At 41.2% G+C, this 14307-nt stretch overlaps 2 protein-coding genes across 4 annotated transcripts in view; one reads left to right on the forward strand and one right to left on the reverse strand.

Annotated features, from left to right (window-relative positions):
* The first annotated feature begins 458 nt into the window (after positions 1-458).
* gyg1b (glycogenin 1b) lies at positions 459-9627 on the forward strand. Of its 3 annotated transcripts, none has more exons than XM_008308015.3 (8): positions 459-616; positions 2843-2978; positions 3053-3227; positions 3310-3472; positions 7027-7153; positions 8306-8522; positions 8628-8666; positions 8906-9627. In XM_008308015.3, exons 1-8 carry the CDS (start codon positions 610-612, stop codon positions 9065-9067), a joined length of 1026 nt encoding a protein of 341 aa, XP_008306237.1. In that variant the 5' UTR covers positions 459-609; the 3' UTR covers positions 9068-9627. The 3 variants fall into 3 exon arrangements, with proteins under 3 accessions (XP_008306237.1, XP_008306238.1, XP_008306239.1); XM_008308017.3 differs by lacking the exon at positions 459-616 and adding an exon at positions 934-1082; XM_008308016.3 differs by lacking the exon at positions 8628-8666.
* Positions 9628-10956: 1329 nt separating this feature from the next.
* The window catches only part of cpb1 (carboxypeptidase B1 (tissue)), a 6887-nt gene continuing 3536 nt past the window's right edge, over positions 10957-14307 (reverse strand). Inside the window, exons 7-11 of the mRNA XM_008308022.2 lie at positions 14172-14282; positions 13988-14078; positions 13092-13294; positions 11612-11696; positions 10957-11319 (exon numbers count right to left, since the gene is read on the reverse strand). Coding sequence (XP_008306244.1) covers positions 11132-11319; positions 11612-11696; positions 13092-13294; positions 13988-14078; positions 14172-14282 — 678 coding nt within the window. The 3' untranslated portion in view covers positions 10957-11131. The remainder of the gene's footprint in view (positions 11320-11611; positions 11697-13091; positions 13295-13987; positions 14079-14171; positions 14283-14307) is intronic.

A 14307-nucleotide genomic window follows, 5' to 3' on the forward strand; every position in this document is an offset into this window, starting at 1 on the left:
GCCAAAATTATGTAAAAAATAAACAAATAAATACCTGAAATTGATTAAATTGTGGGCCATGTATGTTTCATATATGAAAGTTTAACTTTCTGAATGGAATTATGGAAATTAAACAACTTTTTCACGATATTCTAATTTTTTGGAAAGGATCTGTATAACCCTGCCATTAAGACATGACAACAACTTAAAAAAAACTGCTTTGTCTGATTCAGCAAAAAAATCTACTTTACTGAAAACTAGAATGAGGTAGATTTTGGAGTGAAGTTACTAAACTTTGATTCTACATGCAAAGTAAAATAATGTGAGCGTTTTAACTAAAGCTATCGTGTTCAGAAGACGTAGCCTTTGAAATTCCTGGCTCAAAACCACTTGGGTAATATTTGTGGACAGTTGAACCCTGTGACCTGTTGGTGGGAGTGTGGGACTCACAGTGGGAGCAGGTGGGTGTGTAGAGAGAGAGAAAGAGGGAAGCGTCACATGACGCTCTGTCTAGCTACTGTCATGCTGGTATAAATCTACCTCTGTATATTTAGTCAGCCCTTCTCTCCAGGCTCAGCTACCGTGTTTCTGAGTCCAGGCTACACAGTAGCTTCGACTTCTTCTTCGATCATGACTGGTAAGTAACGGTTCTAAACATTTGAATTTACGGTGTTTGGTTTGCAGTTACATGCGTGACAACGTGGTGACTGTTTACAAAGTTTACAAAAGAGGAATTATTGTTGTCTTTGGGATTCGTAAGTAGAGAAATAAACTACAATGGACATTTAAATGAAAAGCAATGTGTTTTTGTAGGGTGACTGTTGTGTAATAGCTAAAAACGGTTGTTTGTGCCTGGGACTATTTGATGTGGCACACATTCCGTACTTGTATCGTATTTGATGAGTTTGATTGGCGGAGGAATACGGGTAGGTGTTGTTACTCTGACGTAGTGGCCAGGTGTTTGACGTGGTCTGATTAGATAGCAACCTTAAACCTAAAAAACAGTATATATTTATTGAAAATCCTAAATTGTTCTCGAACTAAATTCGTTCCTGAAGGCTGTTTTTAAACCGAAAAGTTTGAAAACGTAAACAATTTTCCAGGTAGGAATCAATGTAAAATGGAAATAATCCGTTGCTGGACGGATGACCGCTTGTTCAAACTTTTTCAACAGCATTTTGTAAACAGGTCCATATACGAAACCAATGAAAAAATAATTAGAGCTAATAAAAAAGATAAACACAACTGAATAAAGCTATAAATAGTTAAGCCAATTTCATTCATTCTTACCGGTGCTGAGGAGTCGTGGTTGCAAAATGGCCGCTTCGTTTCTCACAAATTGTCTCCGAAATACTGTCGTCGGCCAATTGTTGTTTTCGCTACTTTTCTTTCCGTCTTCTTCATTCGGTTTTATGGGGAAAAATAACAATAAAATACAAAAAAATGCAAGAAATACCGGCAAAAACAAACAACTGTCCTTAGCGTGTATCTGCCGAGTGCGGACTGAAGTCACGCGTCAATCAGTGGGTCACCTGCTGCCCGGCTGGACAGGCACCAGGTGACCCACTGGACAACAGAGTTACAGTACGACAACCGGGGCAATCTTTGGTTCGTGAACCAAATTGTTAGAAAAGGGAGGCGTTCGACAACTGGGCTTCCTGTATTGGCCTACATGACACTTAGTAAAAGTAATAATGGTGTTTTGTTGATATTTTAATTTGAAAATTACAGTTATTTGTCATTGAACATGAGGGCCTGTGTGTAGCTTCCAGTAAATGAAGCCCCATAAGTGCCCAAACATTTGCCTGATTTTGCAGGATCTTTTTTTTAATCAGTTTTTGCTTCTCCCACATTGACATATCTTCATATCATACAAACACAGTCTGTCACAGTATTTATATATATATATATATATATATATATAAATGTGTTAATAAATAAATGTTATTAACTTTTGAGAGAGATGGTTTAACAGAAGCACTCGCTAATGTATACCTGTGATAGTGCATGCACCGAGCTATTGCACCTACTGTATGTGACTTGGCAGAAGTAGTGAATATGTTCTTATACACCTGGAAAAAAATTGAAAGATTTTTTTGTTGTCTTTTAATGTTCTTTTTAATGATGTTTTATTCAAATTACACTTTGCAATGCTTGTCCGCATTAGTTTTTCTTTCTCTAAGTCAATCACGTTTTATGGGGCTTCAATATAAACAAGTTCTTCGAACACTTTGTCAAGAATTTAGATACAATTGTTTTGTTTTTTTTTGCTTTTGGTGAGCATGATGTCAGACGTCATACTTTGTAGTGGGGTTCCAAAGTCCAGACCGTCCTCTGTGCTGACACTGTGGGAAGCAGAGCTGACATGCAGAGTTTTGCTTAGCCTAAACTCTCTCTTCTTTGTGCGCTCTAATTGGAGATTTCATGTAGAAATGCTGCAGCTCTAGTTGCACCAATTGAAAAGGGGGGCGTGAGGGAAAGTGGGTGTGAGCCCTGTGAGTCAGCAAGTATTCCTGGCACCTCTGACACTCTCTGACCAGTCCTAATTCATAGAAACACTAGGTTCTTTCTGTAGATTATTTACACGTAACTGTTGGTTTAGTCCCATGGTGTTAATAAATCCACTCCATGAAGGTCTCCAGACAGACACTTGCTTCTCTAGTCATTAGCTGGATTGTTTTACCCAACCCGCCACAGGTTGAACTGAATGCTCCAATAAATTTCATTAGATTTTAACTTAAGTAGACAACCGTGCAATTTTCTGAAGACAGTAGGGCCAACACTTTCTCCATTGACTTATTCCCAAGAAAAGAAAATGTATCCCACATCTATAATCTTTGCTCCCTGTTTTCCTCATCTTTAGACCAGGCTTTTGTGACATTGGCTACCAATGACAGCTATGCTCGGGGGGCCATGGTCCTGGGCAAGTCCCTACGCAACCACAATACATCCAAGAAGCTGGTGGCACTCATTGGTCCACAAGTGTCAGAACCGAGCAAGTAAGAATCCTAACATCTTATCTTTTGGAACGTTCCTGAAACACATCAACATCCACTCTGTGGTGTTTTCTAAGGTCGGTGCTGGAGAGGATCTTCGATGAGGTGAAGGTGGTAGACGTATTGGACAGTGGAGACACAGCACACTTGGCCATGATGAAGAGGCCCGACCTGGGCGTCACCTTCACCAAGCTCCACTGCTGGACCCTCACAGATTACTCCAAATGTGTTTTCATGGACGCAGACACACTGGTGGGGATCAACAAGATCTTTAACAGAAAGTCCTCTGAGACACTGCTGTGTTTGGGTTCTAACACGTCTGTCTTCATCCCAGGTGCTTTCAAATATAGACGAACTGTTTGACAGAGAAGAACTCTCAGCTGCTCCTGATCCTGGCTGGCCCGACTGCTTTAACTCTGGCGTGTTTGTTTTCTGTCCCTCTATGGAGACCCACGGCAAACTGATCCAGTATTGTACAGAACACGGCAGCTTTGACGGTACGTCTGTTTACATCCGCCAGGTTTATTTGTGTGCTCACTTGTATCAACTAAATATTAGGTTTGTTTGTGTGCTCACTTGTATCAACTAAATATTTATTCCAATATTTTCACATTATTCTTTATTTACTATTTTCATTCTATTACAAAAAACATACCCTTTGACTAATGCTTATTTGTATTCGCTAAAACCAGTATTCTTGAAATGGTTTTACTTCACTTCCGGTTTAAAAGTTCTTCAACTTTAGCTTAGCATGTGTGGAATCTTTGGCTCACCACTGGGCTAAATTTTGATGTTGTCACCTCATTATATTTTAGAACATTCTGCTTTAACTAAAATTAGGATTTTGGTCACATGATGTTCTGCTGCGTCTGTTTATCTTGTGCTGTCAGTAATGCCTTTATGGAGCTCAGTGCTGGGACACAAGGCCCTCCTGTTACAGATCATCCAGCTCTGCACAGTTATTCACTGCTGTGGGGCAGGGTGGGGTGTAAGTTAAATTTGAGAGGCCCCGTGTCGCCCCGAGCATTGGTTTGACATTCAGCTCCCTGTTCTCCTTGAGGGGAGGGGGGCGCTGTACTGTAACTGTGCTGTGGTTGTTTGTGTTTTTTTAGTCTGGTTCTCAGTTGAGCAGCAGCTTTTTCTCTGATCAGCGTTGGTGAAAGTCATTGGTCCAAACCTGTGGGAGGAGTGTGGTCCTCATTTCCTGCAGATGACTGTGTTGGATTTTTAACATTTTCTCCAACGTCCAGCTCGTGTCCACAAAAAATCTTTCCAGGTGTTGTACTGAAGCCAACTGTTGGCTCGGTCCATTTGTTATATACGGCCTGTGCTTTTTAACAAACATCCCTTTGTTTTGTTTTTTTTAACCTCACAAATGTCAGAAATAAAAGCCAAGTGGAATAAATACAACTGGAAACTTTAAAGGAGATGTTGTTCCTCAGTGGCTGTGAATCTCTTAAATGGTCAGTGATGAAGCTGTTCTCCCTTTATTATACTCTGAAAGGGATTCCATCAGCTGGAGTTGGAAAACACATTTTAGTTTGCTGGATAATGTCGACTGCTTTCTTGCACTAAACTGATTTTTTTTATTATTATCGAAAGACCAGGTAGCATTGATTTGATTTTCTATGAGCTCCATTACTGTATACAGTAGATTGCCTGTATGTCTTTACTCACCGACCCTGTTGGTTTGCTGATGAGGGAAGGTGTCTTATTTATAGCAATGGATGGACTTTTCATGTCCACAGGATTGGACGTGAGTTAGGTTCCTTTTGACCTTTAGTATTTTAGCCCCGCTCTTTTTTAAGGAGTACATGAAGCGCACGTGCGCGTCTCCGTCTCTCTGCAGGTCACGGTGGAAACATGGCGACGGTGACGACAGACATCAGGAAAAATACTTTCTGTGTTTAATGCTGTCACTGTTTCCAGAGTTGGCTGCTGTGAACCGAATGCAAGAATCAAAGATGAATCACACCCACTGTAGTGGAACTGTAACTGAAGTCCTGCAGTGTGACAGCTGGCTGAGAAGAGGGGTGTGAGGTTGAGTCCTGAGAAACATTGCTCATCTGCCAGTAGACATTTTCTGCTTTACACTCAGTGACATCTTGCAGTTATTCAAACGCAGTCAAATCACCATGATGGTGTTTGCCACTAGGCTGTGCCATACTTATTTTTGTATGACTGTCAAAGCCTTAAAATGACAGACTCTGCAGGCAGCCCGCAGCCATCACCGTAGCAACATCAGCAACTATGATTCTGTCATATCAGCCATGACACAGTGTGGTAGACAGTTCCTTAAAAATAAACCAGAAATGATAGTTAAACCTAAACTTTAAGGATTAGACTGTTCATCTGCAGCCCTCTGCACATGTTTTCTCTTTTTCTTTCTTTGCAATTTTATGGAACTTTTGAAATTTAGTGTCGACCGGTGCGTCCAGTGTTTGTTTGTGAAGTTCTGCTTCCAAAGACTGACGCCATCTAATTGCTCATCAAGCTTCAAAGTGGAAGTTAGCAGTGCCAGCTGGTGGCTAACTTCAAACCGGTGAATCCCCCTTTGTCACCATACATTCTTGGCCATCACTGGCCAGCACCTCGAATTAAACTGGGCCAACATGAATTTTAGAAATCCCCAGTGACGGCGCTGGGTTTGGACACATAGCAGCAATGTGGGTTATTTTAAACCTGCAGCCATTTGTTCAGACAGTACCAGGCCTGTGCTTGTTCATGTAGAAGGTCTTTTTACAGCTGGAGCCTCAGTGTCACTGCAGATATTTACTTATTGGTTTGTGTGTGTGACGCCTGGTGGTCACTGAGCTTGGGTTAATTTATTTTAAACCTGTCTTTAAAATTAAACTTTTCTTAATGATATACAGTCAGGTTGAAGGCAGATTTGTATGTATGAGTGTATAGTTCATACAGCTCTGTGGTCTGTAGACCTGCCCTGCCTGACTGGCCCTGCTCTTCAGAACTGCCCTGGGGTCTGAGTTTGCGTAACCCACCTCAGTGGCAAAACTTGTCCTACTTAAAACCCAGCCAAATGAGTGAGTGTCACAAGCTGTCTGATTCTCCAGTGGTGATTCTAACACTGTGGTAAACTTAGCAAGTGTTAAATCGGTGGAGCAGTGTTGATTCACAGCAGCAGCACAAAGTGCATAACAGTCTGGTTATGTTATTGAAAGCTGAGTAGTTTTGATAACACTGTTGTGATTTTTTTTTTATTATTCCAGACCAAACCAACAGTTACCATTATTACTATAAAATAACTCTCCCTAATGGTAAATCTGACAAAACGTGTGTTTTTTTTCCAATGCTTTCTGTGTTTTGCAGGTTAAAACTGTAAATGATTTGTTGATTAGGTCTGCCGTCAGTTATCTCATATTTCTATCCACATTTTTTTTTACCAATTTTTCCCATAACATATCTGATATTATATTAATTTAACATATTTTCCCCAAATTTCCTCTGGTATCCCTCAGGGTTCTGTGCTTGCATCATTTACACATTGTGCAGTACTTGTTCGCACCAGCTCTACAGCGATAAAACACGAACCTTTTATGGTTCAGCTTGATGAACTCCGACGCAAGACTCTAGAGGGCGCCATGGTTAACACAATGTCACTTTAAATTAACCTCTGACCTCATCCGGTGCTCGTACTCTCATCATCGTGATTGTGTTTGACAGCCGCTGTATTCTAAACCTGTGGAGATGAGAAATGCTAATCTAGCTGTGGCAGGGGTGTGTGTATGTCAATTTTCTGCTCTCTGAACACGGCTTTTCTGGTTCCACTGAAACGCTGCAGTCATGACTTATACCTGTCAAAGTCTGTCATGATCTCAGTTGGCTGTTGACAAACGCCCAGCAGTTTTTGACAACTCCCAGGAGCCACACTTTTAATACCAACAAGGAAGGAAAAAAAAGAAAAAATAATCTTAGTTATTTTCCATTTAAAATGTTGTATAAACCTTTTACATATCGGTGCCGTTGTTTGTTGACTGAATAAGTGTTAAATGTGTCAAATGGAGCATGCTGATTTCTTCTTGTGTCGTGGCAGGTGGAGACCAGGGAGTTCTTAATGGTTTCTTTGACAACTGGGCGACAGCTGACATATCCAAACACCTTCCCTTTATCTACAACCTCAGCAGCATATCCATCTACACTTACCTCCCTGCCTTCAAACAGTAAGTCTTTCTATCAGCCAAGGTCGAGTTAAAAAAGAAAAAACCTTCAGAGTTGAAGATAAGAATACGGCAGCAGCTGTATTGTGATCCACGTGGTGATCCTGTCAGTGTGGCTGAAAAGATTGTTGTTCCAAACCAGAGGTGTAAGCAGATCCTCGATCACATGAAGGTGTAGTGACGTGACATCAGGTTACGTGCACCAAGACTCCAGCAGCCTCGCAGCAGGCCTGGACATTTACCCTGAACTCCTGAACAGCTGATACCGGCTCCTAAAATAGAGTCGTTTATTTAAAGACCTTTTACGTTGGCCTGTAGGATTTGTCATTGTGTATTAAGTCTGACGTCCCCTCCCCTCCCAACCTTCCGCATTCTGAAAGTCTTCTCATCAACAGGCTCTCAGGTTCAGCATTTCCTGGCAGCTAGATCAGAATGACATGGTAATAAACATGTTTTAGTCAACGGTATTTCCCAACCGTGCTGCTTAGAAAAACTCTGAAGAAAAAAACAATACTAACCTTTGAGGATCCATAGCTTTGGAAAATGTATTTTTTGACAATCAGTAAATATTTTTAAAGGTCCTGGACAAGAGGCAGACGTGTAGTCTATAGAAAAAGTAATCCACGAGGTAACTGAACCAATTTTTTTTTATTTCATTTCATTTAACCCAAATAGTCCACAGAATAAAATTCTAATAAAATATTCTGAAGTTCAGTGGACCAACAGCAATGTGGTCTGCTATTAAATGTGTTACTACAGGTGGGGGCCATCATGTAAAGTGATCAAGTGAGGTAAAAAGTCATAGAAGTTCCCAGAAACCAACTATTTCAGTGACTTGATGTCTGGCTGTCTTAGACTAGTCTGAAGCAGTTTAAATAAATTATCTCTTGGTCCAGAGCGAAGTTTAAAGACAGTTTTTACATTTTTCAGCCATTCTGAATTTTTTTTTTAGGTTAGTTCCATATAATTATAACAACAAGTAACCAATCATTTAAGTTACAGAAATCAAAAACACAAGCTAAAATTCATGACCTATTCTGCAGCCAGCCACCAGAGGGCATTTGACTTGACTTAAGTCTCACATGGGCTTCCCTCAACAAAAAATACCATTTACTTTTTAAACTAAATGCTGTGTACACTGTTTTCAAACCTCAGATACGGCGGCCATGCCAAGGTGGTCCATTTCCTGGGGAAGACTAAGCCGTGGAGCTACAAGTTTGATCCCAGAAGCCAACAGATCACGGGGAGTGTGCATGATGCCGACACACATTCCACCTTCCTCGTGGACTGGTGGATCCTGTACTCCAGCGCCGTGGTACCCATGATGCAGCAGCAGTATGGAGATCAGCCTTTTCACTCTGGCTGTGAGGAGGTAAATGGGGAAAAAACGGGACTTTCCTCGTGTGTCACTTATCCTCCTGGTCATATGTCATCATCATTGATGGATGTGTTCTGTCTTTCTGTGTATGTCATAAAGTTCCAGAGTAGTGAAACGGTCACTTTTCAGAGTGAACAGGTATGAAGACGACGGTTTGTTTTTTTTGCTCTTGCTGCAGCAGACTCAACGCTACAGCTGCTAAAACCAACGCTACAGCTGCTAAAACCAGCAGCTTCTGCGTGTGTTTGCCTCTGGCCATTAATCAGAAGAGGCCTCTCACAGCTAGTCCATGCACACAGATGACCGTGTGCTTTTTGTTTTTATTTTCTCTCCTGATTTGTCATTAACTGTCTGTCATTCACTGTCCTTCTGCTCAGGTTGAGATCCTCTCTTCACATTCACAAGCACAGGCACCAGAGCCAGAGGCGCAGATGTCCGCGGAAGAACGGAAGGAGAAGTGGGAGCAAGGTCAGGCAGATTACATGGGAATGGACTCCTTTGACAATATTCAGAAAAAGCTTGATTCATTTCTTAAATAAATAGAGAAACAAAACGGGAGATCAACAAAGCTTGTTGATGTTAGTGTTATCAGAAAGAAAAAAGGTTTTCACATCAGACACATTTTTGCAGTTCACTCTTCCACACATGCTACTCCACTGCTACAAACTCTGAAGACTTAACTTTTTTTTTTTCTTAGGTATTTTGGGGTAAGAAATAATAAAAACTTAGCACTTTTCTCCATGACATCTCACGTGGCTCTCTCATTTCTGTTACATGAACATTCTTATTTTTTACATTAAAGCTGCCTAGGGCTGAGATAATTCTCCGTGTTGTTTTTGAAGGTAGGTGCAGGTGATTGTAACATACTGTAGGTAAAGGACATGTTTACAGCACTCCTAGTGGCCAATGTATGTCGTCATTTAGTAACAGTACACTGGATACTCAGTGCCTTACGCGCTCACACACCTACTGTATGTGCTAGACAGAGCTTTTTAACCAGATGTTTAGGACTTTTCAGATCTTTGACGTTAGCTGATCAGGATGTTTGCTGTACCACGAACTGTTGCATCTGGAACTATAAAAAAACACATGTTTTGGATTTGTACTAGTGTTTCTTTTATTTATTTTAATTTATGTTCTTTTCTTTTATGGATGTCAGTTTTGCACCGAATCTATTTTGCGATTATTTACCTCTTAGCAACATATAGAAGCTGGAAAAATCCAGGACAATAATTTAGTCCTGTCCAAAGATTATGAAGAACATCATGGCCGCCTGCACCTCATGTTAACCAGGACAATTACTAGTACTGGAATCTCGGAACCGACAACTTTGGTAAGTACACAGTTGTTTTGTTTTTTAAAACACACACACACATATATAAAATCGTGTTTGTCGCCATCTAGTGGAAGAAATGTAAATTACAGGGCAATGATTATAAACTAACGTAGCTTTTACTGTATTACACAACAGTGTTTTATGTTTAGGGTCCTCAGAGGAGCTCTTTAAGAAATTCTAGGTCAAGTAGCACAGAGGAGCCTGATTTAGAGACTGATTTATTACTGTGCGTTATACTACCTTTTTATGTTGAGACTTCTATTAGTATCACCACTTTAACAATTTAGACTGGATGTAATGGTGGTCCATGTCAGATCATAAGTCTCCTACAGTCATTTTTAGACCCAGAAACATTCAATAAAATCCGTACTTTTTAAATATTTTATTTGCTGTGATATAAAGGATCCGGTGTCTGAAATTCTCTTTTCCACCGTCTGTTTCAGCCTCTTGTGCCAGTACAGTTAAACTCCCTGCTGATCTTTGGCTCCTTTCTTTTGTTTTTTTCCCCCTTCCACTCAAACAGATGCTTGTTGGAGCGGAGCTGCTGCCAGGAGCACCGCCTGGGTCTATCACACCGAGCTACTGGACTAAAACCCCCTGAAACGGCTGATTCCTCCACCTGTCAGACGTCCACCTCTGGAACATCGCCAGCTGAATCTGACGGGGATCAGTGAGGTTCAAAGGCACCGAGTTTCATCGAACACGTAGTATGTAGTAGTACGGTATGTATATGATGGAAACAGAGATACAGTTTGGTTGCAGTACCTCTTCCAACCAGTATGGGTAGGGTCATTCAAAAAATTGTAATTGTAATTTTCTGGAAATTGCTTAATCTGACCCTGGTCATTCAAAAAATTGTAATTGTCATTTTCTGGAAATTGCTTAATCTGACCCTTGTTGTTGGCATTCTTATAGTCAATGTGGAATTAACTTGATTTTCTTTAAAACAAACCACACACATTTTCTACTTTCCATGTGAGTTATAATTTAGAGCAAAGCCGTTTGTGTTTTGTTCTGTGTTTACCGATGAATCAGAGCCTCAGCCCGACAGACACCACTGTCGTCATACACACACAAAACATGGTTTCAGCGTGTGTGGATGGATCATTGATTTTATTGTTTGCACTCATCTTGACATTCTGTCAAGCACAGCAAGGAAACATGGCGGGTGGTGGCACGTAACCATGGATACTGACTGGATGGTGCTGGGGGGGGTGGGCGGTTACAGAGGAGCTGAGATGGCAGGGGTCCTGGCAGTTCCGCTCTTTTAATAGAGGTTTTTCTGCACGTAGGCGGCGATATACTTGACGGCCAGCATGGTCTCCTTACATGTGGGCTCGATCTGAGACTCGGGCAGCAAGAAGCCGTAGCGGCCGGTGTCACGCAGCTCAAAGGTGTAGGAATATTTTATTCCCAGGTCGTAGGCCCAGTCATCGGAACCTCCAGCAGCAGGGTCTGAGGGCGAGAAAGGAGAGGGGGATTCATCAGCATGGAATGGGTTAATGTTTAAATACAAAAATAGAATACAAAAAAGTATCAGAAGACAAGAAAAAGTATTAGAAGAAAAAAAAGCTTTGTTTTCCAGAAATAGCTTTGGCTCCAGGTTTCCTTTGTTTCCTCCAAGGGCCAAATGTGTGTTTGTGTCGTGAGCTCGTCAGAATAAACAAAAGCAGGGATGGAAATAGATTCAATCAAGTTTCTGTTCAGGACAATCCCTCGCCACAGAGACCAGTGCAGCTGTACTTACAGATGGTTGTAGCACCAGGTCCACTGGTGTAACGGGTGCCGTACAGACTGCGCAGAGCAGCAGAGGCTCCTTCAGCAACCTTCAACTACAATACAGACAGGAAACAAAAACACAAACGCATTAAAGGACTAATCAGTGGGGTTTTCCACGCTGTAAAAGCACAGCCATAAGTCATTTAACCCCTTTGTTTGACTTCATTAAGGTGGGGGGTCTCAAGGACCACTGACCACTGCTGGTTACAATGTATAGTCATATCTAACGCCAGCTCTAAAATTGGACTGAATAGGTCCAGTTAGGAATTTAAAAAAAGGGTGAAATATTAAAGTTATAAATAAAGAAAATTAGTTCACATAACCATAATGATTTTCAAGGCAAAGCAAATTTTATATGGCCAACAAATTATTAAAATTTGTATTATTATAAATTAAAACCTCTTCACAAACAGCTGAAATCCATGATTGAAGCTAAAAGTCAGAATGTCCCTGTGGGGAAAAAAGAGAACGTTCTACACATCATTTTTCAGGAAATTATAAAAATATATAAATAAACTCTGCAGAGTGAGTTCAGGCAGGAAATGAAAGCCTGTTGCAGGATATGACACAGAAGAGCGTGCGTGGACGGACAGATGAGTGAAGACACACGTCTGACCCACAATTCCTTTGTTCCGTGGAGCGTCGGCAGAGAGTGTGAATTACCGCAGAGTAACAGGAATTAGAGACGGAGACATGTGATCAGTCCCAGTTAGTGTGAGAGCTGGAGTCGGGGTGTGAGTGTTAACTACAGTCCCTGGAAACCCTGGTGAGAGGTAAAAGAGCCGTGAGGAGGAGGAGGAGGAAGAGGAGAGGGGGGAGGTGACAGGAGGGGAGTAAGTGATTGTCAGCAGCTAATTGTCTCTTTCGGATAAGAGCCATTTTGGAAACTCCTCGGAGGTGAATGGTGTTTGAGGTTCATGTTGTGTAGAATTAATGTGAGGAATTTGAAGTGTTCACGTCTTCGTTGTTTTACAAAATTCATTTCAGGAATTTAACTCCGGGCTGTGGCTTTAAAATCGGATTAAATAAGGCTTAAAGCATGTTGTACATTAAGAAAGTCTGACCAGGACTCGAACCCCATTAGGTGTCAACATGTCCTCAGACTAGAAGTGGACTTGGACTTTGACTAGAACCCCCAGGACCTTGACTTGGACTTGACTTCTTCTTTAATTTGAAACTCTGTAGGTGCCAACATGACCGTCGACTAGAACTTTAGCTTTTTCTTCATTGACTCGAGTCCAAGTTTCAAGAGTTTTGACTCAGTGAAATGGGCTTTGACTTGAATCTCTTGACTTGGACTCTGAACCTACATTTTGGAACACTGTTTGAACTTGGATCCCTGACTTGGACTCGACACTCGAATCCTCACTTGTGCCAGAGACAGTTGATAAAACAATGTCAGAGTGGTAGGTGCTGTGGTCCGTGACCCAGACTAGTGTGGGACTCACCAGCTCACTGTGGGTTGCAGCCAGCTTGTAGGTGTAGGAGTAGGGGAAGAGCAGCAGCTGGGAGTAGGAGTGGATGGTCAGGTAGGCCTTGATGTTGGACTTGTTTCTGCGGATGAAGTCGGCGACGTTCCTGACCTCGATCTCAGACTCGGGACTGTAGCCACAGAAGGTGTCACTGCAGGGGCTGCTGGAGGCGCCCATGGCTGGTGTTCAAACAGTGGATAGTTACAGATACACAGAGTACTAGACAAGTATACAAACCAAAGTATTTCTGGATGGACACCCAGCTACGTATCTAACTTTTATCCTGTTCATGTTTGTACAGCTGACTCGGACCTGTGCCAAGACTTTTTTTTAAAAAATGTTCAGCTATTTGTGCAATTTTATTTTGCTAAAAAAAAAAAAGTTTAGCTATTTGTGCAATTTTATTTTGCTAAATGTTTCTGTTATCACTATTAGCACTTTTTTGACCCTTTTTTTGGCCTAATGTTTTGTTATTGTATGGTTGTATAGTAAAAATAAATCATATATTAAATAATAAGAAGAAAGATTAGCTAAATTGCCAGAAGAAACATGCTACACATTGTTGCTAATTGCTAATTTCTTCCAGTTTGTAACTGTTTGAGCGCTAATTTCTTTCAGTTCGTAACTGTTTGAGCTTTATTTTATGCTTTATACTTAATATATATATATAAATATACTTACATATACTTATATATATACTTATATGTACTTCCTGATACTCTTAGCTTCTTCTGTTGTAAATTATCTCTGCCCTAAATCAACCTTTTTTTTTTTCCTGATACTTAAAAAAAACCCAGAAATGTCCCACTCCTTTGAGACTTAATCTAAGTCAACTGCTTCAAAACCAGAACCCTACATCAGGCTGCACTTACTGCACCAGCCAGCATTCCAATTCCTGTTGGGATCAGCTCCGATGCAGCTGGATCCAGACTTCCTGGAGCGAGTTTTCCTCCACATCCTGTTCTGGAATTCCCAGGTGGACAGTAAAAATGTCAGTTCAAAAATAATAACAAATTATTTCGAGCTAACAACAGAGTATTTCATTTCACCACATACATTCTTGTGGGTGTAGTCGTAGCCGTCGATGTTGAAAACGGGCAGAACGTAGACGTCCATCTGGTCGAGCAGGCTGGTCATCTGGGCGTCGCTGCCGTAGGTGGTCAGAGCCTGAGGTTGAAGAAGGTCTGAGATG

Source organism: Cynoglossus semilaevis, chromosome 3 (assembly GCF_000523025.1).
Source record: "Cynoglossus semilaevis isolate Cse_v1.0 chromosome 3, Cse_v1.0, whole genome shotgun sequence".
In the NCBI taxonomy this organism is placed as follows: domain Eukaryota; kingdom Metazoa; phylum Chordata; class Actinopteri; order Pleuronectiformes; family Cynoglossidae; genus Cynoglossus; species Cynoglossus semilaevis.